Source organism: Danio rerio, chromosome 20, assembly GCF_049306965.1.
Source record: "Danio rerio strain Tuebingen ecotype United States chromosome 20, GRCz12tu, whole genome shotgun sequence".
Classification (NCBI taxonomy): domain Eukaryota; kingdom Metazoa; phylum Chordata; class Actinopteri; order Cypriniformes; family Danionidae; genus Danio; species Danio rerio.
The window spans coordinates 36,585,491-36,609,816 of NC_133195.1; the positions used below are offsets into that span (position 1 = coordinate 36,585,491).

The 24,326-nt window shown below is 36.3% G+C and overlaps 2 protein-coding genes across 7 annotated transcripts in view; one reads left to right on the plus strand and one right to left on the minus strand.

The window, feature by feature from the left end:
* The window catches only part of LOC141379337 (rho-associated protein kinase 2-like), a 39,764-nt gene extending 15,754 nt beyond the window's left edge, over positions 1–24,010 (minus strand). Inside the window, exons 1-9 of one of the 5 annotated variants that reach the window (XM_073933424.1) lie at positions 23,914–24,010; positions 23,753–23,844; positions 14,934–15,027; positions 14,761–14,855; positions 13,932–14,103; positions 11,949–12,149; positions 10,394–10,467; positions 10,240–10,291; positions 720–1,697 (exon numbers count right to left, since the gene is read on the minus strand). In XM_073933424.1, the coding sequence (XP_073789525.1) occupies positions 10,256–10,291; positions 10,394–10,467; positions 11,949–12,149; positions 13,932–14,103; positions 14,761–14,855; positions 14,934–15,027; positions 23,753–23,785 (705 nt within the window). In that variant the 5' untranslated portion in view covers positions 23,786–23,844; positions 23,914–24,010 and the 3' untranslated portion in view covers positions 720–1,697; positions 10,240–10,255. Of the gene's footprint in view, positions 1–719; positions 1,698–10,239; positions 10,292–10,393; positions 10,468–11,948; positions 12,150–13,931; positions 14,104–14,760; positions 14,856–14,933; positions 15,028–23,752 lie in introns of those variants that run through there. The other 4 variants (XM_073933420.1, XM_073933422.1, XM_073933421.1 and 1 more) reach the window with 4 other exon arrangements.
* LOC141379323 (uncharacterized) overlaps positions 17,016–24,326 on the plus strand; it is a 32,501-nt gene continuing 25,190 nt past the window's right edge. Inside the window, exons 1-3 of one of the 2 annotated variants that reach the window (XM_073933384.1) lie at positions 17,016–19,081; positions 20,092–20,214; positions 20,360–21,453. In XM_073933384.1, coding sequence (XP_073789485.1) covers positions 18,949–19,081; positions 20,092–20,214; positions 20,360–21,453 — 1,350 coding nt within the window. In that variant the 5' untranslated portion in view covers positions 17,016–18,948. The remainder of the gene's footprint in view (positions 19,082–20,091; positions 20,215–20,359; positions 21,454–24,326) is intronic. The other variant, XM_073933385.1, reaches the window with a different exon arrangement.

The window sequence follows — 24,326 nt, forward strand, 5'->3', positions numbered from 1 at the left end:
TGTCCTTTTCTCTGACCCCCATACTATCGCTGGCTCTAAGGGTCCTGTGTTCTGACCCCGGATTGTGTTCTAATTTAACTGGTTCTAACTGTCATTAGTATGTAAATTTAAATAGTTTGAAGTAGATTGTTGTATTTGATTTTATGAGTTTATGAGTTTTGAGTTACTTTCAAATGTTTAGAAAAACAAATGTGCTTAATTGACCAATTCGCAATCCATAATTGACTAGTCAGACATTAGTTCTGAAATGTGTGATTGTCAGGATTCAGACTCTTACAACATGCATTGTTATGGTAGTTTTAAAGTGGAAAAAGTAATAGGATCAGTTTACCCTCACCTGGTTCACTTTACCCCTTTGATTTTTCTGGCCTGCTGCAGCTGGGGCAAAGTGAGACACAAAACGACTTTTTTTTAAAACAATCATATTTTCACTTTCCTTTATCCTAAATACAGTCTGATAAATTCCATTGCTAGAAAACATTCTGAATTAATAAGAAATGTTTAAATTTTACTGATATATAATTTTAGCTCGCTTAGAGGGAAGAAAATGTAAAAAGTGTCTCACTTTACCCCGTTCTCCCCGACATGTAAACACACCAACTACTGGTGTATGATATTTATCGTTTTCAATAAAAATTTTATTGTATTGTGAGCTGGCGTTACAGAGAGCTTCATTCAATTGAGAAAAACAAACAAAATCATGTCCTGAGAGTCTAAAATATAATAATAAATATCCCTTTATGGGGTTTTGATTATAAAATGTGTAAGATTTAATACAATAGAAATATAATAGAAATAATACAAGCAAGTTAACACAAGCAGGCTTTCCTGAACATCCATTAAAACACAACAAAGCGAGTTCTGTTCAACAGATCAACAGAAAATACCAAACAAAGCTGAAGCAGAAAATGTGCATCTTAGAGCAAGAGTTGTGTGTGTGTGTGTGTGTGTGTGTGTGTTTGTTTTTTGAACTTTAATCTGTTTTAAATAAATCATCAACAAAGACATTCACTAATTGCTTCGTTTCCAAATTAATCAGCCACTTTGAATCACTTGTTTAAATAAATGTTCATTGAATCACTTATAAAAACAGAATAAATTCAAAATCCCACACTTCCTTTATATACACTTTTTGAAAAAAACTGAATCTGAATTTGTTGTAGAAATTAAGACGCAGGGGCAACACTGTGGCTCAGTGGTTAGCACTGTCGCCTCACAGTAACAAAGGTCGCTGGTTCGAGCCCGGCTGGGCCAGTTGGAATTTCACTGTGGAGTTTGTTTGTTCTCCCCATGTCCAAACACATGCATTACAGGTGAATTGAATAAACCAAATTGGCCATAGTGTATGTTTGAAGGAGTCTGTATAGGTTTTTCCCAGTACTGGGTTGCAGCTGGAAGACACTTTAAAAGACACTTCAAATGCACTTATCACACACCGAGTCCATCTTCGTACATGTGCCAAAGTCTGCGAGTTTGAGGTGTCCATTGCGGTCCAGCAGCATGTTGTCTGGTTTGATGTCTCTGTGGATGAAGCCCAGAGAATGGATGGCGTCGAGTGCCAGCACCACTTCTGCCGTATAGAATTGAGCCCATTCCTCTGGGATGTCATAGTTGCTGGTCAGAGTCACCAGATCTCCACCTGGCATGAACTCCATCACCAAATAAAGGTACTTTTCATCTTGGAATGCACAGCACAGCTATGTGGACAGAGAGATAGAGTGGTGAACAGAGAAGTCACAATATATTTCAGTAATCAATACCAGTGAAATTTAACAATACTTAATTTCAATTGCAGCAACCCAGCTAAATTAAATAATAAGCAATGTGATATTGAACACAGACTTTATTTAATCGTTTAAATATTTATTTCATAATTTAAATACTGTTATTAAAGAACTTTTAATGCTATCAATTACAGAATGTAAATAATAAAGTTAAAATATAAAAAAATTATAAATGGAATATTAATTAACATTTTAAGTATGAACATATACATACACAAAAACAGTTGTGTCAAGCAATTAATCATAACTAATCAAACCCAAAATTAAAATTAACATGTACGTCATTATTTATATTCATTCATTTTCTTGTCGGATTAGTCCCTTTATTAATCCGGGGTCGCCACAGCAGAATGAACCGCCAACTTATCCAGTAAGTTTTTACGCAGCGGATGCCCTTCCAGCCGCAACCCATTTCTAGGAAACATCCACACACATATTCACACACACACTCTAATACACTACGGACAATTTAGCCATGTCTTTTATGTCTTTGGACTGTGGGGGAAACCAGAGTACCCTAAGGAAACCCACACGAAGGCAGGGAGAACATGCAAACTCCACACAGAAACGGCAACTGAGCCGAGGTTCGAACCAGTGACCCAGCGACCTTCTTGCTGTGAGGCGAACGTGCTACCCACTGCGCCACTGCCTCGCCATACATATAATTTAATACTGTACGCTAAATGATAAATATATACACTCCACAAAAATATATTATGTAAATACAAACTTAATTTTTTATGTGATTAAGCATTTGACAGCACTAATAAAATACAACTAGCAACAAGTTATTGCCATTTAAATGATGTTATACTTAAAATCAAGTTTAACTTTCTTTATTTTGGTTAGTTAACATCAACATTACAGCAGCAAAAATATTAGGCTTCAAGGTCTAATGAACAGGTCTGTATTTTTTGTCGTCCTTATTTACACGAGTACATAACTGACTGACTACAACATGGGCTGGTGCATCCTGTGAAATACAAGTGTTGAAAAACAGCCAGTCAAGAATATTTTCTCAGTCAGGTTTAGATTTTACTATTTATACTATTTTATACTATTTAAGTGAAGTACTAGTAGTTTTAGTCATTTAACATTATTATTTTTTAATCTTTTACCGGCCCATGCCTAATCCCAAACCAGGGTATTTTTTAAAGTACAAATTATTGTTCCAAGGCTGCGTTTAATGGGTAGTACTGTGTATATTTTGCCAAATTAAATGTCAAAGGAGAATTTCACATTAAGCTCTATTTTAGGATCACAGTGGAACCCCAAAAATAAATTAATTTTGTTCAAAAATAGGTCATAGGTTTAAAATAATCCAATTTTTCGACAGGGTGTGTCTTCACAGTAAATGACATTGACCAGAGTTTAGAGTCCTCTGCTGACCAAAATCAGACATTCTTTAAATTTATTTTCATTTACAACGTTAATACTGTCACCATCCTCCAAACTTGATTTGATCACTTATTTCACATTTAGTTACCTAAACTAGCATTTTATAATACTATAGCTTATACAATACCCATAATGAGTACAACCTGACAGATTTCTCAGAAAATACCTTGCTTTTAAATAATTTAGTTTCCTATAGAATACAATATTTGTGGAAATCTGGCTTACTCCAATGATGCAGAGATCAGTACAACATGCTAATCGAAACTATTCCAACAAAATGATTTAGCTGAATTTGTTGTAAATATAAACAATAAATGTTTTCTCTAATTTGAATTTAAATTATATAATTCTAATATTTTTTTCTCATTTTTTATTTACATGTTTAATCTTTTTTAACTTGCTATATTGTAGAAACTGATCTAATATTTGTCCCAGGTTTCACTAACAAAGCTTTAGCCTTGTCCAAGACTGAAGTGCATGTTTAAGTTGTCTAAATTAAAACTTGCTGAGAGGTATCTTAAAATAGCCTACATCAGTTTTATATATTTCTCTCAAGATGCACAACGAGAATGTTTTTTTTTTCTAAATAATGTCTAAAAATCTGCTTAAATAATTAAACAAGGCCTAGACCTGGGCTGCCCTTTGTGAAACCACTAATAATCATTATTCCTTTATAGACTAGTGTTCTCCTTGATCCCAAGCTCTGTGGCAGCAATTTCAGAAATGTTTCTGCCCTTCATGTGTTCAGGTGTTTGACAAGTAATTTTATCATCATGAAAATTTTTCTTTCTGTGCAAACGCAGCCAATGCCACAGAGTCGCAGTGCCATGGATTACCAGACAATAACGCATACAAACGACCACAGAACATAGGCTACCTGAGGCCAAATTCAGCAGAGTGTTGTTTCTAAGGTTGAGGAAAACAAGCTCTTTCTGTTGAAGGAAGAGTCCAGCAGGAAGACTTTCTAGACGGTTCCCGCTCATAAACACCTGCTGAAGGTTTGGGTTACCGATGAAAACTGAAGGGTCCAGGGATTTAAGTCTATTGTTTTCTAGATAAAGGGCCTCGAGTTTTGACAGAGACACCAGAGCTCCAGGAGTCAGTTCCTCCAGCTGGTTATTTTTGAACTCTGGAGATTGCCGACAAACCCAGGCGTACCGACAAATTATTGTTGATAAGCGTGACGCATAATATTATAAATAAACAAGGTTATTAAAGAATCTTTTTTCGGCTAACTATTGCCATTTACAGTTTTTCCTAAAAAAAAGCAATAGACAGACAGACAGACAGACAGACAGACAGACAAATAGACAGATAGATAGATAGATAGATAGATAGATAGATAGATAGATAGATAGATAGATAGATAGATAGATAGATAGATAGATAGATAGATAGATAGATAGATAGATAGATAGATAGATAGATAGATAGATAGATAGATAGATAGATAGATAGATAGATAGATAGATAGATGCCAATTTTATTAAGTACAAAAATAAGATTGTACTTAAAATGTACTTTATTTTATTTAAGTTTATATTTTTTGCAGTCAATTACACTTTTTCCTCTTCCTTGCATTGGTGTTACATAAAGGGACAGTTCACAAAAAAGGAAAATTAACTCACCCTTAAATGCTTTCAAATCTTTAAAAGTAAAGAAGATATTTTGAACAAAGGTGAAAACCTGTAACATTGTCTTCCATAGTAACAAATAAAAATACTGTGGAAGTCAATTGGGTCAGGTTTCCAGCTTTCTTCAAAATATCTTCTTTTGTTTTTAGAAGAAGACAAAACAGGTTAGGAACGTGATGGGTGATTAAATGACGATTCACTTTTTGGTGAACTGTCCCTTTGATTAAACATTTAGAAATGTTCAAATGGTGTGACTAGCATTTAATCAGTAAAACGTGTTTGTGTCTTATGCTAGTAGTTATCTTTTGCATGAATTAGTGTTTATTCCTTAGGTAGGCTGGTACCTTTTTAATATTTACTAGCACTTATTTGTTAGATAACTGGTTCTTTTTCTAAATAATATTAGACACTTGTTGACATTTATTTGAAGAGTGACTGTTACTAGTAACCGATTTTAAGTATTTGCCAGACTAATATGAGTTGGGTCTAAAAGATGATTTTTATATATTAATAGGCCTTGCTGATCATTAGATACTATAACATCCCTTATTCTACTAAAAGACATGAATTCTTTTAGTATCAGCGCCAATGCGGTTTGCGTTCGAGGGTCGAGCGTGGCAGTACAAGGTCCTCCCCTTCGGGCTCTCTCTGTCTCCGCGGATCTTCACCAAACTCGCGGAGGGTGCCTTAGCGCCCCTTCGGCTCGCGGGCATCGGCATACTCAATCCGAGAGAAAAGAGCAAACTCGCCTCTGTGCAGAGGATCTCTTTTCTCGGGATGGAGCTGGACTCGATAACCATGGTAGCGCACCTCTCCGAGGAACGTGCTCGCCTGTTGCTGAGTTGTCTGGGAGAGCTCAACAGCAAACTAGTGGTCCCACTGAAGTTCTTTCAGAGGCTCCTGGGGCATATGGCATCTGCAGCCGCCGTCACGCCGCTCGGATTGCTCCATATGGGACCACTTCAGCACTGGCTTCACGATCGGGTCCCAAGACGCGCATGGCACACGGGCACACACCGAGTCTCTGTTACTGCGCTGTGTCGCCGCGCCCTCAGCCCTTGGAATGACCCCTCATTCCTACAGGCCGGTGTGCCTCTAGGACAGGCGTCCAGCCATGTTGTTGTTTCAACAGATGCTTCCAACATGGGTTGGGGGGCCGTGTGTCGCGGGCATGCAGCTGCGGGCCCGTGGAAGGGTGTCCAGTTGCTTTGGCATGTCAATCGCCTAGAGCTGTTGGCAGTGTTCTTCGCTCTCCACCGCTTTTTACTGTTGCTGAAGCGGCAACACCTGCTGGTCAGGACGGACAGTAAGGCGGCGGCGGCGTATATCAACCGCATGGGGGGTATGCGCTCTCGCCGCATGTCTCAGCTCACCTGCCGTCTGCTCCTCTGGAGTCACCCGTGGCTGAAATCGCTGCGCAACATTCACGTTCCAGGCACGCTGAACCGTGCAGCCGATGCGCTCTCACGGCAGCTGTTACGTCCTGGAGAATGGAGACTCCACCCCGAGTCTGTCCAGCTGATATGGGCGCGATTCGGGGAGGCCCAGATCGATCTGTTTGCTTGCCCCGAGAATGCTCATTGACAGTTGTTTTTTTCCCTGACCGAGGGCTCTCTCGGCACGGATGCACTGGCCCACAGCTAGCCCCGGGGCATGCGCAAATACGCGTTTTCCCCAGTGATCCTGCTCGAGCAGTTTCTGTGCAAGGTCAGGGAGGACGAGGAACAGGTTCTGCTAGTTGCGCCCCTCTGGCCCAACCGGACCTGGATATCAGAGCTCTCCCTCCTCGTGACGGCCCTCCCCTAGCAGATCCCTTTGAGAGAGGACCTACTCTCTCAGGGACAGGGCACCATTTGGCACTCTCACCCCGATCTTTGGAACCTCCACGTGTGGTCCCTAGACGCGAGGAAGACTAAGGTAACCTATCGAGTGCGGTGGTTAATACCATCACTCAAGCTAGAGCCCCCTCCACGAGGCGTGCCTACGCCCTGAAGTGGAGTCTATTCACTGAATGGTGCGTCTCTCGCAGAAAAGACCCCCGAAATTGCCAGATCAGTATTGTGCTCTCTTTCCTCCAAGAGAAGCTGGACAGCAGGCTGTCACCCCCCACTCTCAAGGTTTACGTGGCCGCCATCTCCGCTTATCATAACGCCGTAGCTGGCGGCACCGTGGGAAAGCACAACCTCATCATCCGGTTCCTCAGGGGTGCTAGGCGAATTAATCCATCCCGCCCCCCTCTCATGCCGTCTTGGGATCTCGCCCTCGTTCTCACGAGTTTTTTACGCGCAGATCCCTTTGAGCCACTCGATTCAGTATCTCCAAGATTTCTATCCCTGAAGACAGCTCTGCTGGTCGCGTTGGCCTCCATCAAGAGGGTCGGGGACCTGGAGGCATTTTCGGTCAGTGACTCGTGCCTGGAATTCGAGCCGGACTACTCTTACGTTATCCTGAGAGCCCGCCCGGGTTATTTGCCCAAGGTTCGTACCACCCCCTTTAGAGATCAGGTAGTGAACCTGCAAGCGCTGCCCCCGGAGGAGGCAGACCCAGCCCGCGTTTTGGGTATAGGTGCCTGCTATGCGTGATCCCCACTAGGCGATCCCATATGCTTATTCCGCCACGGTTAAGTCCCCCCCCTGGGTGGACCCATGTCTTCCCTCTTTGCTAACCACTTTTTTCTATGCGTACTCCCCCTTTTTAGGGCTAGTCCATATGTAAATTCTGCCATCTTTTCCCCCCCTCCACAGCGTCCTCCCTAACGGGATTGCAAGCTTCCCAACGTACTGTCGTTTTTTCCGTTTTTTCAAAATCAAATCCACTGTATAGCACTGAAGTTTCCCAACCGAAGGGGAACGTTCGAGGTTACAGAAGTAACCCTTCGTTTCCCGAGGAGGGGAACAAAAGTGCTACACTCCGTCACCATAATAACTGTCCCTTAGCTGTTCCTGTTCCTCGGGGAACGAAGGGTTACTTCTGTAACCTCGAACGATATAATACTTGATTATATAAATCCTGATGATCACGTAATTATCATTCATTTGCTCTTGGAAACACACTTAAACATCCAGTCACACTTACTAACAACCCTATAAGGAGTCCGAAAATAACCTCTGACATTTTTAAAAGCTTAGAAGACACTTTTTGTCAAACTGTATAGTATAGGAAGACACAAACATTCTACTCTTAAAATGACTTAAAATTGAAACTAGATACTTTAGGTGATTTATGGCTTGTGCTGTATTTAAATATCATATACCGTCCCCTTCCCCAGTCATTTATATTGTGGTGTTTGGCACTTGGAAGTCCTGCCATTAGCCCAAATGAACACTATGACATTTTCCGCTTTCATAGACCCCAGATGCATGATCACCTATCCGGCCTTCACCAAGGTTAGCTGAAATTAAGAGAGAGGAGATGGAGGTCATTCAGTACCATAAAAAATTACATAAATAAAATGCTGGCAGACATGTCAAATCCCATTCTCTATACAGCCAAACCAGCTAAACCAAACCATTCTGCCTTTTATACACGCATACAATCATGCCCACTCAAATACTGTAAGTGCATCAAACATGCTGGCAAATTCAAAACGTGTTGTATAGTTCCTCACAGTGGGAAATTTTTTTATCATTCCAAAAAAAGCAAAACCGGTTTTAAGCCACAGCTTAACACTCACAGATGTTAACACTGGTCACCCCTCAAAAAACTCAAGTCTTCAGAAGTCTAAAACAATTCAACCTCAAGAGCCCAACCCCAGTCTTTCAGGCCCATTTCAAGCAATCTGCAACAAAGAGGAGTCTTTTGGACTCATGTACAAATGCCATTGACAAAGTCTAAAATAAAGGTTATAAAGTTTAGTTTAAAAGTACACTGGTAAATACAGGTTCACATAAAAAAAATAATATATATATATATATATATATATATATATATATATATATATATATATATATATATATATATATATATATATATATATATATATATATATATATATATATACAGTGCTCAGCATAAATGAGTACACCAATAAGCTCCAGATTTGATTTCAGTATTGACTAAACTAATGTATATGCACATATATAATATTGGAAAGCATCCTATAGAAAATATTAATTTTAATGAGAGTTTTGTGAGGGGTGTACTCATATATATATATATATATATATATATTTACACTTGATGAAACCACTGATTGATTAAGTATATAAAATTAACTGACTAAATGCCATGTATATTTGTCAGTCATGCATAAATTAATCAGGTAATATTTCTGAAATAGTACAAATCAAACAAATGTTGTTTTACATACAGTACAATAACCAATTTTATATACAGATGAAGTCAGAATTATTAGCCCCCTTTGATTTTTTTTTAATATTTCCCAAATGATGTTTAACAGAGCAAAGAAACATTTATATATCTTTAATATATAAATGAAAATTGATGACTTTATACAATAATTAAATGTTTTCAAAAGCAAAATATGTTTAATAAGCTACCATAACAATTAAATGAAATTAGACCACGTTAAATACATTTTAGCTAAAAACGTTCATTTGTTTGCACAAGGAACAATTTTTAAATGATTTTAGGCAATTTGAATAAATCCATTTTTAAAACCCAATTATTTAAATCAAACCGATTAGTTGAAAACCTTTATTGATAAACTAAATTCGCCACAGTTATTGTATTTTATTTTGAGTGTCGAAAAAACTACCCTCTATGTATAACTAACAAATACAATACAAATGAATACACTTTTAAAATTATATAATTAGACCTATTTTTACATTAGTAAGTATACAAGGCTTTTCAAACTCACTCAATGTCCAGGATCATGAATGGACTGGACTGCTCTCGGTCTTGTTCAGAGTCATAAGGGCCTACTCACACTATGCCATCCGTACCGTTCCCAGGCCTGTTTCCCGGATCGTTTGAGAAGTGTGAGTGCGCTGAATCGGGCTAAATGTAGTTTAAGGGGCTGTTTCATATGGATTTATTAATCATTCTTACTTTTCAGTGAACGCAAACTGCCGTAGATTATTGAAGACGAGAACTCCTCACAGCACGACAGCTGCGCGGCTTCATCAGACCTCCTCATTCCTGCAGCACGAGGGTTTTATGATTGCTTATGAGCGCCAAAAGTGGCGGATCTGTTGGGCGAAATATCTGAATGCGTGTCACCGCATCCCTAAGGACTGTTTGGCGAAATATTTGACTGCATGTCACTGCATAACAAACGACTGAAACGATATAACTAGAGAAATCTCCACTGTGCTGCTGAGTGAGAGAGCGCTTCTCACTGAACAGCGCAGCAGCGATGACGTAAGCGTGCCGAGGCCCGTCAGAGGTGTGAGCGCGGGCCATCGGGGGAGACGGGAGGGGAGACAAGCGTGCTTTGGCCCGGTTCGAGGCAACTGTACCTAGTGTGAGTACGGCCTAAAACAGGATCTTCTTGCTGCTCACAACCACATACTGCAATGAGGCAAAAGCACAGATGATCAGAGAGTTTATTAATGTGATATATGTATGTGTAAGTGTGTGTGTGTGTGTGTGTGTGTGTGTTTAAACCTTTACCTTCTTATCCCATCCAAACCGTTTGGTGTTTTTGGCAGGCATTGAGAGCCAACCTTCAAGACCGGACTCTGCGGCTAATAAACAAACAAAAAATAGTATTTAGTGTTTTAATATATTTTAATATAATAGAGTCACAACTAAAAGTGACCAATCATATTAAATTTCTTTAAGAAATGTAAGCTTTCAAAAAATATTAATCTCAAAGACAGAATGCAAAACTATACAACAAAATCTCTTATAATAAAAAGGTTTTCTCTTAGTAGTGTTAACAGGCGTACAGAAAACACATGTGTTGAGCAGTGTGAATTAATCTCAAATCTGATCACACAATGCTGAAAAGTGCGGCTGTGCTTCAAACAGTGCAGTGGTTTCCAGATTTTTGATATCATGCACACAGAACTGATGCATATATGTATAAGCATGTTTATAATATGTAAATCATTTGGAAATATGTGTACATTGCAAAAGTGCAAAGGATTTTTGAATTCTAGAGAAAATAAACTCAAGCTGGATTGACTGGGGTGTTTCGAATTTTTGGTCCGATTAGGTCTAAAATCAAAAACTAAAATTAATGCATGTGTAAATGTAGCAACTTTTGCTCTTTTAAACAAATATTTTAAATTACTTAAAAATATCTATAATAATTAAATAAACTGAATAAAAACAATATTTACTTTTTTCTTTAAGACTTTTTGTATGTTTAATAAATCTTTTTTATATGGTAAACCTGTTTTATACATTATATATATATAAAAACTGAAATATTTAAGATATATATTTAAGTTGTGGAGTGTGTATATCAGGTTGGGAATCACTGATCTAGTGTGCAGCCTACCTAGACAGTATTTTTGGGCATTGTAAACTCATTATGCCACCGGTCATAATCAACACTGAGGGAAACAAATCCACCAAATAACTGGAAATGGTGTCTTCCATTATCTGAAATTCTTGCACTGCTCTGCCATATGTACATATACAGTGCTTTGTTGTTAGCTCTGCTTCAGCTGTATATTGGCACTCGTCAATGTCAGAAAAAAAAGAGATGACCAATCAGATGAAAGCAAGCAGGGTTTACAGTACACATGAACTGAGTACAAATATCCTTTTGAAGCATCGATTTACCACTTACAAAAATACGGAAATAGCAAAACAATTCCTATTTGAACATGTACTGTAAAGGGACCAATAGGAACTAATGCAAACTACTAACACATTTCCCTTAAATTCCAAAATGTTCAGCTGAAAAAAATTATATAATTTACACAAATTAAGCAATTCTGAACTAAATGTTAGCATACTGTATTAGGCGTACAACTGAGAGTACATTTATGATTATTAAAATATTATTTGAAAAAAATGTTTACCAATCCTTACTTTTCATCTAGAATTAGGCCAAGATAATCCTTCACTATTCGATTGCCTTATAATTTATGAACATTATTAGTCTCCTCCAGTGTTCCAGACACAGTAATCCCCTTGATTATACCCAAAAACACTGTCAAGGAGTTTAGCATTGAACTCCACTGAATAAAGGTTAGTCTCCATGCAGGATCACCTGCAGCCTCAGGGTCAGGAGGCATCTCATATGTAAGGGCAGGTGTTTGCCTCCACTCATCTTCCTCATCCTCCTCTTCATCAGAGTCAGAGGAGAAGCGAGGAGCGATTCGACAGGGCCGGGTATCAATACACACCGACTTGGAGCTTCGCTGGTATGTGAAGGACATAGACTCCGAGGTGTGTGAGTGTGTGATTCGCACTACACAAATATCATGACCACAGAGGAAAGAAGAAGGGGGTAATGAAGCACAAGGATGAACATTAGAAGGAAAAGTGCAAGTTTAGAAGAGAAAAGAGAAAAAAGAAAGGAAAGAGGAAAGAGGAAAGAAAGGAAAAGAGGAAAGAGTGGTGGTTATGTGTATTAATTATGTGTTGTAGAGTCAGTGAATGTTTGAAAACAAGAGCTTTGTGAATTTGGGATATACTGGATTCAATGCTCAATCGAATTTATGCAAGTAAAAATGTATTAACAAAAATTATTAAGTAAATGAATGAAGTGGATCAATACAATACATACCTGTTTTTCCCAGCATTCTCCTGTATTTTACAATTCTATCCTGCTATCATCCCGTGAGGGTATTTTCCCATATTTTAAATTTTTAATCCTGGTGGGAAATGTCCCCTCCCATCCGAGGGTTGTCTAGTTAGTTATTATGAGTATGGAAAATGTCTTTTCCTGCAATTATTCTGCTTCAGGAGTCAGACTGTTGACTGTAAGTAACACAACAAATAATGCAATAAGTAGTTTTGAAGAAAAATTAGCTTTGTCGTTGAACCCGAGAAAAACTTTGAAAATAAGCATAATGACGTAGTCTCTATGCTATAAAAATAACAATGATGAAACCATTTTTAACCAAGGGGACATATCTTTATTAGTACAGTTCGGCTGTATTATTTGTAGGTATCAAACTTTAAAGAGGTGATCCTTCCTATATGCAGCCTATACTGCCGAACCACCAGGGGACGCCCCTTGCTCTTAAATGTGAATTTTATTCAGGCATGAAAACACCTTAAAATAGATATAAAAACGGTTAAAAAAAGTCTTTCCTTTCTATTAAAGACGCTATTGCCCCTGCTACACAATCCTGAAAACACTCAGTTTATTTAACGGTGTGTAACTGTCAGATGCGTATCCATATTGATAAATAGAAGCTGTTTCCCAAACATATCTGTACATGCTATTTGAAGCGAAGCAAAAGTGGACACAGTGGGTTTTGGATTCATGTTTGAACAGACATATACACATAATAATAATAATAATAATAATAATAATAATAATATTTAAACAAGTCAATCTTAGTGGGATTTCTTTTAAACAACAAATTTTGTTTTAAATGAGCATAAACAGTTAGAAAAACAATCAGATACTTTCATTAAATCCATTTCTTTACAATAGCTATTAATTTTAATATTCCTTATTTTCACATCCTAATGTTGACAGGTATGATACATTATAAATAAAGTAAACAACGCATAAAATAAATGTCAGGTGTTAAGTTCTTGTTCATTGATTTACTAGGATGATTTTAATTTAAGTAAATAAAGTTATTTTACTTAATCAAACCGACACTTTATACAATTGGATAGGGGCATCTCTAATAAAACACTCAAATAATTTAAAAAATAGCAAATTGACTGAATATATTAAAAAAATGTATATATAAATATATAGATAAACTTTACCTAAGTAAATTTGTAAGGGGAAATCCATAAAAAAGTAATTGAAATATAAATTAATGGAGAGAATACGCAATTAAATGTTAACTGAATATAGTTAAGTTAATCAATAAATAAGCGCAAGATAAATTACAAAAAAGGAAATCCCCCAAGTGTGTAATAAGTAAAGAAAGTTAATAATTGAACAAACTAAACACATTTCTTTATATATCATTTTTATACCTAGTGTGTGTGTATATATATTATGCCACCCTAAGCACTGATCTTTACACTGCTAATAATATGTCATAACCTGCAGTGTTACCTGGATATGCCTCGTCAGAATCCAGGTCATTGCCGATGCTGCTGATGCTGGTGGTGTCCAGAGAGTGAATGCTCAGAGACGTGAGTTGACTGCGCAGACGCTCAATATCACTGTCTTTACTGTCCAGAGACATCTGCATCTCCAGACGCACCTGAGACTCCTCTTCTATCATCTGCACACACAACAACACAACTTTCTGAACAGATTCAGACATTTATGGATTGTATGAAATACTAGACAAAAGGAATCAATGTATCTTTTTATTTTTTAAGTAATCAATACAATATTGACACAAGAAAGCTGTGGATTATTTTTTTCTATATTCTTATTTTTTTTTACAGTAAGTGTGTTTTCACTGTATAACTAGACGACATATAATAATAATAATAATAATAATAATAATAATAATAATTCCAATTAATAGATTTTTCTATAGAATTTGACATGATGAGGCTGTGACTGAGTGTGGAATCATGGAAGTTGCTATCTTCAATATATATATATGGGCCCAGCTGCGTTTGATATTATGACCACTTATTTATGCATCTAAAACACAGAGGCAGGTTCTGTGTTAAGGTACTTAAGAGTGCCACTAAAGTATTGTAATAATTGAATCGAGAATTAAATCGCATCACATTGACAGCTTGTGATTCAGAATCAGATCTGAATCAATATCCGTCTCCTTCATGACCTCCGCCAGCTTGTTTATAGCCTACAATACACACATCTGATAATGGAATTCAGCCGAGACATGAAAAAAAAAAACTGCTATTTTAAGCTATAATGTAATCAACAGTTACAAAGCTGTGATAAAAAATTCAAAATGCACCTGAATCTTGAGTGTTTTCTCCACCTGTATCTGCTTCTCATACGACACTGTGAGAGATTTCATCTGTTTCTCTTCTTCTTTGATCTTCTCCAGCTCTGTTTATTAAATGTTAAAGCATGGTAAATGAACATTGTACCATCACTCTATTTATATTATTATAGAAGTCAGCTCACTTTGCTGTATGTGCTTTAGTTTATTGTTGAGCTCCTCTTTCTCACTGGCCAGGTTGGCAACATCCACAGTCAGCGTACGGTTTGACTCCTCCAGCTTGTGTAGAATAGAAGAATAATAATGAATTAATGTTCATCTGGAGAAGATATTTTTTATGTTCTAAAAGAAATCTCTTCTAGTCTGCAGCTGTTTTCTACAGTTGAAGTAAAGGGTATTAGCCTGTGAAATTTTTACAGAGCTAATAATTTTGTCTTCAATTGTATGTGAACATTTTGTAACATTTTTTATTTATTCCTGTAGTTCAAAGCTGAATTTTATGAAATATTACTCAAGAAATTGTTTAGAACAATTATTGGTGTTAAAGAGTTCATATTTTATCGATGAAAACATGTTGATTCGCTTGGTGCTTAACATTTTTGTGCATATCATATCATATCATATCATATCATATCATATCATATCATATCATATCATATCATATCATATCATATCATATCATATCATATCATATATCATATCATATCATATATACACAAACCGTTAGGAGACATATTTTATAGATTTGATTTTATAGTTTATAAAGTTAAAATTCAAAGAAATAAACAGCAATTTAATGTCCTGCTACATTTATTATTCATAATTTAATATACACATGACGACAATTTGTTATATAATTAAAGATAATCATGCTTATATATACACTATAAATGAGGAGGATTTCTCTCCTCCTCAACTCCTGGGTCTGAATGCAGACACAGTGGATAGAGGTGCTGCAGGTCTCTTGGCCTATCCATTTCAACCATTTTCCCTACTGGTAATCCGGAAGATATTAAACATAGGTGGATATAGGCGATATGTCTGAATGGGAACGAACTCAACTGAAAAAAGTCTGCCATTCTACAAATATCATAAAGCTCTCCCAACAAAAATGCCATGAGCAGACGCCGTCTCACCAAGTTATTGGGTCTCACAGCTCATAGGATATGAAAACTCAGTCTATGAATAATAATGAGAAACTAATGCGTCATCACTCCACTAGCAGATTCGTGCTACATCATTGATTTTGATCCCGCCCCAAAAATTATTTTAAACCCGGAAGATGAAATTAGCTGACAAAAGCTCAAAATGATCCAGATTTATCCACAATTAAAGCTGACAGGTGCTAACATTGTCTTAACTGATGTTCAACACACACAAATCTGTTCATTTTTTTAAAGTGCTCCAGGGTGTTTTGAACCTTTAAAAACCAATTAATACATACATTAGATAAGATTTCTTTTGTTAATATATGATCAAATCTAAAATTTTATGCAGTTCATACATTTTACTTTTAACACTCTGTACACAAAAATCAATTTCAGCAGCATTCATTTAAAATAAAATCTTTTGTAACATTAGAAACGTCTTTAAAATGGCAAATCATATAATGTGTGCTTGAAGTATTTTCAAACAAACAAAAACAAAATTCTGAACAACTAAATCACAGGAATCTAATCGATTTTCAAATATATTCACATAGAAAAAAAGGATCTAAATACCAATTCCTAGTATAACTGTTTTTATTCTATTGTGCCAATTTGAGCCAACTAGTACCAATTGAGCATTATGTCAATGCCTCAGACTGAAGGCATGAACATGACATTTCCTGAACATGACAATGAGGTCACTGTACTCAAATGGCCTCCAATAGTGGACCTTTGGGATATGATGGAAAGGGAGATTCACATCATGGATGTGCAGCTGACAAATCTGCAGCAACTTAGTGATTCTATCATGTTAATATGGACCAAAATCTCTAAGGAATATTTCCAGTACCTTGTTGAATCTGTGCCGCGAAGAATTAAGGCAGTTCGGAAGGCAAAAGGAAATATGATACTATTAAGGTGTACCCAATAAAGTGGCCAGTGAATATATAGTGTATTATGTGACTAAATAGTTTTGGATTTATGTTTTTTCCCTCTAATTACCATTTTGCTTTTTTCATTATTTCCATCTCAGGTTTGTTTAAAGTTTGTTTTATTCCCATTATTAAAGTCAAAATACTTATATGATGCAAAAAACACAATTTACACACACACACACACACACATACACAAACACATATATATGGATGGTATTACTACAAACCATCTGAATAAATAAACCATTGTGTATTGTATTTTTATTTATTATTCTTAATAGTTTTTTCCCATTATCTTTTAATAATCATATCAGTTTTCTTATTTGCGTACTTATTAAAACTAAGTGTGTGTAGGTATATATTCTATATATGTATTACAAAATCACTTTAAGATTGTACTCATTGTTTATGTATTCTGCAATACTTTGGCAATACTTAACAGCTTTGACTAGCTCTTTTGATTTAAAGTTATTTAAAATAAATAATGATTTCAATAAGGAAATGTATTTAATGTGATTTTATTGTAGTAAAAAGTTACCTTTCTCTGTCTGCACCATAACAAAAGCCCTCATTATTTCAGCGTTTCTGCAGGTTTCATCAAGTCAAATTTAAGACTTTTTAAGATCATTTTAAGACCATTATGAATGACATTTTAGATCATACATGTCTAAACACTAATGGTTTTTGGTTAATGGCCCGGTTGGAGCAATGAAATTGAAAAAGGAACACATGTAGTTATTTCTTTACCACATATTTTAATGAGTCAAAACAAGAAATCTCTAGTTTGCATCTGATCCAGTTACTATGACCATTTATGTGAAGCTGCTTTGACACAATCTACATTGTAAAAGCGCTATACAAATAAAGCTGAATTGAATTGAATAGTTGTGTAGATTTTTTTCAACATGCCTCTTTTTTAATTACAAGTTTAACATTGTTTAAAGTATATTTATTATGAAGAAAACTACACAAAAAATGCAAAAATATATATTGTTAGCATTTGGTCCAAACTGATTGAGTATAACTCTTATTCTAATGCGCTTCTGTTATAAACCCTTAAGTTTCATGCCTATTTATAAACTTTATGTTGTCCACTCACACTTTCTTATGTAAATAATTTGATTGTAAATGAAAGATTATGTAAAGGGATATAAAAATGATCAATTATTACACTAATACACTATTCCTAAAAGTTTAGCATGTTTAGCATTATCTGCAGTTTAAAAAAAACATTCTGGCTATACTTTAGTAAATAAAGTTATTTTGTATTTCATTTTTTGATCACTCAGTGTTACCAACTCAACTATTTTTGATTCACATTTTGAATATATGTTGCCTGTGCTTTTGCACATATTTGTTCTGCCTCTTACGGCCTGAATCTGAATTATTTTCTTGATTTTCATTTGTTAAACTATATTTCCTGTTCAAAGGTAATTATTTACATTTAGTTTTGATTTTTGTTTTCCTGCGAGTTGATGTTGCACTCCTACACTAATGACTATATTATTTATTTCTTATGGAATGGCATGTATATTTGCAGCATGTCTTGGTGGATGGATCACATTGAAGCGGAATACTTTAGCATAATTTATTAGATATTATTTCAGTCAATATATGTCAGTTTTGTGGTTTGAGTTTCACCTCACAGGTTTCATTTGTTGTGCTTCTTTGTCTACAGTACATCAATTTCTAACTGATTATCTATTTAAGACAGCTTTTGTCCCTTAGATCAATTTATTTAGCTATTTTTTCATTTATTTTATGTCATTTGCACATTTGCAGTCATTTGAGTTTAAAAGAAAACATTTCTTAGTCTTATGTCTTGTTACCATAGTGACATGTTCTGAGAATAGAACGCATTCCAAAAGTGTACTTGAAGCCCTGCATCATCGGAGAATATCTTGTGGGTTTGTTGAAGTGGAGTAGTACAGGTGTGCTTTTGGCTGTTAAGTGTTAAAAAACTTGCGTTCCGAGTGTTTTGAGACTGTCTCAGCGATTGAACATCTTCCGTTTGAGTGATTCACGGTGCAAGACCGAAATCCTCACCCTATTCCAGCTAGCAAACCCCAAGTTTTTGAGTGGTTACAGGTGAAAGACTGAAACCCTGTACCGATTATATGATGGTTGAACAGATTTCTGATCTCCCCACAACATCAGCTGCTAAAATGGAGGAAGACAAAGCCTGCAAGATCTCCCAGAGCCAGAAAAAAGTGAAGCAGCTCAAAGAAAGGCCAAGAAATGGCACTAATAGTGAGTCTTATTTACATTGTGCTATCCAATATCCAGTGTTTTCCTGACATAATAATATACTTACTATTAAAAATAATGTTTGTACAGGATAATAGACAGCTGGTTAAACTGCTGGCTATCATTGCATTCACGTGAATCTTAATGCAACATTTTGGGTAAAATGATAATGTATTTCATTTTCAGCTTTTCTGATACAACTTTAGTCTAAAATCCTTTAGTAAAATGAGATATGCACACAAACTTTTCATTTTCAACCGACAGCCCCGATGGCTTTCGGTGAACTGTCTTTCCATTACAAAATCACCACATTTAAGATCTGTTCTCTTTAAAAATATGTGATCTTCACTGACTAATATATATTTGATATAAAGTGGGTCTCAGACCGGACAAGAATCACTGCATTAAATGACATTTAAAATAAACATGAAAATTTATTTTAGCTCAGTATTTTAAATGGAGTTTCTGCGCTAGCCTGCTGGTACTGACGGTGCTAGCGGTTCCATACAATAGACTATTGTCTCGTTTTATGCTTGAACAACTAAACGAATCCTTAGGTTAATTTAACTGATTGTAATTTAATTATATCACGATGTTTATGGTGTAAAAGCAACCTTATAAAACGTTAAATAATCACAGAAACCTTTCATCGGAAATTTACTGTTGGCTGAAAAACTCTAGCTGTGCAATATAACCCAGTATTCAGTTTTCTATTTTAAAAAAGTGCACTGAACATGTAGTTTTTAAATCGTTTGGTGCATTGATCATTTGTGTAAGCAGTTTTATATAACATGAAAATAATAAAATATTTTAGTCAAATACAATAATTAATAATAAAATACAAAAGTGTAGCAAATCCATGGTAAACTTGTGGTAACCTTGGTTTAGCTACAATAACTTTTTAAAATGGTTATATATTGGGGTTTTTGTTTTTGGTGAATGTTCATTTTAAATTTCTCTCAAATTACTGTGGACAAGTGTGTAAAGATGTGCAATCATTTCTCTTTTAACAGATGAGAAGGAGAAAGTAAAAGAAAAGAGAAAGAAGAGCAAGGTTGCTTCTTTCATCAGAGCTGCTCTACGATGTTTCTGCTTCTGTCCTCGTAATGAGCCGTTCACACTTTCCTCATCTGATGGTAAATGATGGTTTTTGCATCTCAATATTTTCTAGTGTATAATGTCATTAATAAACTGTATTTTTACTCCCCTTTATCTGGAGTTTAACGTCTCCTTGAAAATGACTTTGTACTATGTGCAAACTGCAATCATTTGTCTTAACAGATTCTGAACATGAGATCTATGAAAAGATGATTGTGGAAGAGGAAGAAGTGAAGGAGATAATGCAGGAGGAGGTGGTGGAGAAGAAAGAGGAGGTGATGGAAGAAGAGAAGGAGGAGGTGGTGATGGTGGACACAGAGAAAGATAACACAAAGCAAGAAAAGACAAATGAGGAGGAGGAGGAGAAAAGTGGAGAGGAGAAGGTGGTGGAGAAAAAGGAAGAAGGGAAGGAGATAATGCAGAATGAGATTGTGGTGGAGAAGAAGGAGCAGGTGATGAAAAAGAAGAAGGTGGTGGTGATGGTGGTGGAAGTGGTGATGGTGGAGAAAAATAAACAAATAAAGAAAGATACCAGCACCCAACTAACAGAGGAGGAGAAGGTGGTGGAGAAAAAGGAAGAAGAGAAAGAGATAATGCAGAAGGAAGAGGTGGAGAAGGAGGAGGAGGTGATGAAAGAGAAGAAGGTGGTGGAGAAAAAGGAAGAAGAGAAAGAGATAACGCAGAAGGAAGAGGTGGAGAAGGAGGAGGAGGTGATGAAAGAGGAGAAGGTGGTGGTGGGGAAAAAGAAAAGAAAGAAAGATACCAGCACCCGACTGTCAGAGGAGGAGTTCTGGAGAAGGAAAATGGAGGAGGAGAAGGTGGTGGAGAAAAAGGAGGAAGAGAAAGAGATAATGCAGAAGGAAGAGGTGGTGGAGAAGGAGGAGGAGGTGATGAAAGAGGAGGAGGAGGTGATGAAAGAGGAGAAGGGGGTGGTGGAGAAAAAGAAAAGAAAAGATACCAGCACCCGACTGTCAGAGAAGGAGCTGTGGAGAAGGAAAATTATCGCTAGAAGGCTATCTGCGGCAAAGTTTCTGTTTGAGCAAATAAAGGAGGAGGAGGACAAGATGAAAGCTGAGGAAGAGAACAATGAGGAGAAAATAAAATACATTGGAAAGGAGGAGGAGGAGGAGGAGGTGAAGAAAAAGAGAAGGAGGAGGCGGCCAAGAAAAAACTGCAAGGTGGAAGAAGTGGAGGAGGTGGAAGGAAAGGAAAGTGAGGAGGTGGAGAATCACATTGAGGAGAAAGAGCAAATGAATGACATTGAAAAGGAGGAGGAGGTGAAGAAAAGGAGAAGGAGGAGGCGGCCAAGAAAAAACTGCAAGGTGGAAGAAGTGGAGGAGATGGAAGGAAAGGAAAGTGAGGAGGTGGAGAATCACATTGAGGAGAAAGAGCAAATGAATGACATTGAAAAGGAGGAGGAGGAGGAGGAGGAGGTGGTGAAGAAAAGGAGAAGGAGGAGGCGGCCAAGAAAAAGTAACAGTATGAACGAGGAAGACAAAGAACAAAGTAGAGGAGTAGAGACATACTGTATGTGAAGGAGGAGGGTGAACAACATTGTACAACATCAATAAAAATGTGTTTTGTACAATACTGTATGTGCTGTGTGTTGTGTTCATCTGCTTAATTCTCTGTTTCAAAAGTATTGAATTTTGTTTGTTTAAAGAAAATATTGATTTATATTTAGATTAAACATAAATGTAAACATATATATGTAACAAAATTGTTTTGTATAGTTTAGTTTCTATGTATGTGTGTATCACATATACAAAACAAATATATATAATACACACACATATATAATGTCAGACTTATATTTTGCATGTGATTAATCTGCCCAGCACTAATACAGTAAACCTACAGATCCTGGAGTCTGACCTTTAAGATTTATATTGCGATTCAGATTTCTTGTTTAGAATTGTTAAAGTCGAATAATTCAGAGAATTGCTATCTTTCCGAGGCAGAAACAAGCTTCATAGAAACCACTTACAAATCCATCACATCTTCAAACGATGAAAATCCATTAATAATCTATTCAATTAGACTTCTATCTAATTCTAACTTAATGAACTCTTAGTTTACTTTACCATCAAGACTAAAGACTTTTAGTGCAGGTCTCTAGTCGCTCCGTTTCTATTACCCTACAGTTGCACAAACTGAAATTATGAATTGAAAATATGTCCATTGGAAATGTTTAATTAGCAAAAACTACCACTCTCACACAAACAAACACACACACACACACACACACACACACACACACACACACACACACACACACACACACACACACACACACACACACACACACTTCAGACTGGCAAGAGGTGGTTTTTCAGGCAATTCAAAAAAGCTATTTATCCGCTAAAGAATAGAAAAAAAAGTTTTAGCTGCACTGTAAAAAATTTAATGACAAAAAGTCAAGACAACAAATATTTTGATGTTACTTTAACATTTTTTAATAATATAACATTTTTAAAGTTGTACCAAGTTTAACTTAATATTTGTAATCTATTTGATTGATGCAAGTTGAGATGACTAGAAAAGTTAATTTGACTCAACTGAACCATGTAAGGCAGTAGGAATATTTTTAGTGTAGACTTGAGACCACCCGAGAATTCAATGACAAAACTGTCAAATGTGTTGTGGCGGAATACTTCAAATGAATTGATTATCTATTATTTCAGTCAATATCTGTCAGTTTTGTGGTTTGAGTTTCACAACAACCTCTGGCGTTTCATTAATTGTGCTTCTTTGTCTACAGCTACATCAATTTCTTATTGATTATCTATTCAAGAAACATTTTGTCCCTTAGATTTTTTATTTATTTTTTGTCATTTGCACATTTGCAGTCATTTGACTTGAAAAGAAAACATTTCTGACAAAACTGTACAAATGTTGTAGAACAAAACACACATACACAAAATTAATAAATAAGTGATAGTACAAAACAGCACAATGTTTCAGCACAAAAACAAAAAGTAATATTATTATTAATATTATTATTATTTTTAAATTTTTTAAGTATAAACAAGCAGAGGGTTGAAGACACAAAAACACAAAAATAAAAAGAATTAATAAAAACAAAAAAATGCAAAGAGTGATATTGCAGTGCAAAAAATGTGCACAGAAACTCATAAAATAAAATGCTCAATAAAATAAAAGACTAATGTTGTAGATTAAACACAATAAAGTAAATAAAATAATAAAAAAAACTAATAAAAAATAATAATAATATTAGAAAATAATGAAATATTTGGTTTATTTAATATGGTGCACACACAAAATCTGCCAGAGCAATGTAGCAATACATGGCATGCAAAGCTGTCTTTCTTTGACATTTAAAGTGTAGCATGAGGGTGTGAGGTGAATGTTTGCATGTGTGTGGAGAAAAAAGTAGGAGGAATGTCAGGAAATTAAAAAGCTGTGCTTCAAAAATCCTCATAACCATAATATCCTCAAACACACAACTAAACTCCAAAACAACATTGAACGTTTACACTTTTACCAACAAGCACATGCATAAAATGTAGATCACTTTAACAAGCCATGACCCCCAGATCAGCCACACTGACTTACTGTCTCGTATGGTGTCGAAGGTCCACTGATCATTCTTGAAGAAGGGGTGACATTTTATTTCATTCACTCCAGTTCGGCCAAGCCTCATCTCCCTGAACATAGCAAAACACTGGTCAGCAAAACAGACAGAGAAGCGATAATCCACTAAAGTATACACATACACCAGGAACATCCAACAGCACAGCATGGAGGAGTGGAGCAGTCAGAGAGACATCCAAAAATAAGGACCGTTCACTCCCCCTTCCTTTCACTTCATCTGCATTGAGAGGGTGCAGCAGTTTGGACTGCCACGTGTGGGACATTCCAGCAGCCTGAATGCAAAGGGAGTGTGTGTGTGTGTGTGTGTGTGTGTGTGTTTACATGAAAACACAGAGAAAACATTAAACCCCTCTCTGTATGTTTGATCAGGAATGCTTGTATGTGGGCATGTGAGGGAGGAGAAAGAGGGAAGGAGAAAAAAGGAATTCAGATGGAAGTTGTCAGGCTGGAGGGTGAACGTCCATGAAGATGACATGTAGTAAAAGCAGTAGGACATGAAATTTATGTTTTATTAGGGACTTTATCTATAAAGAGC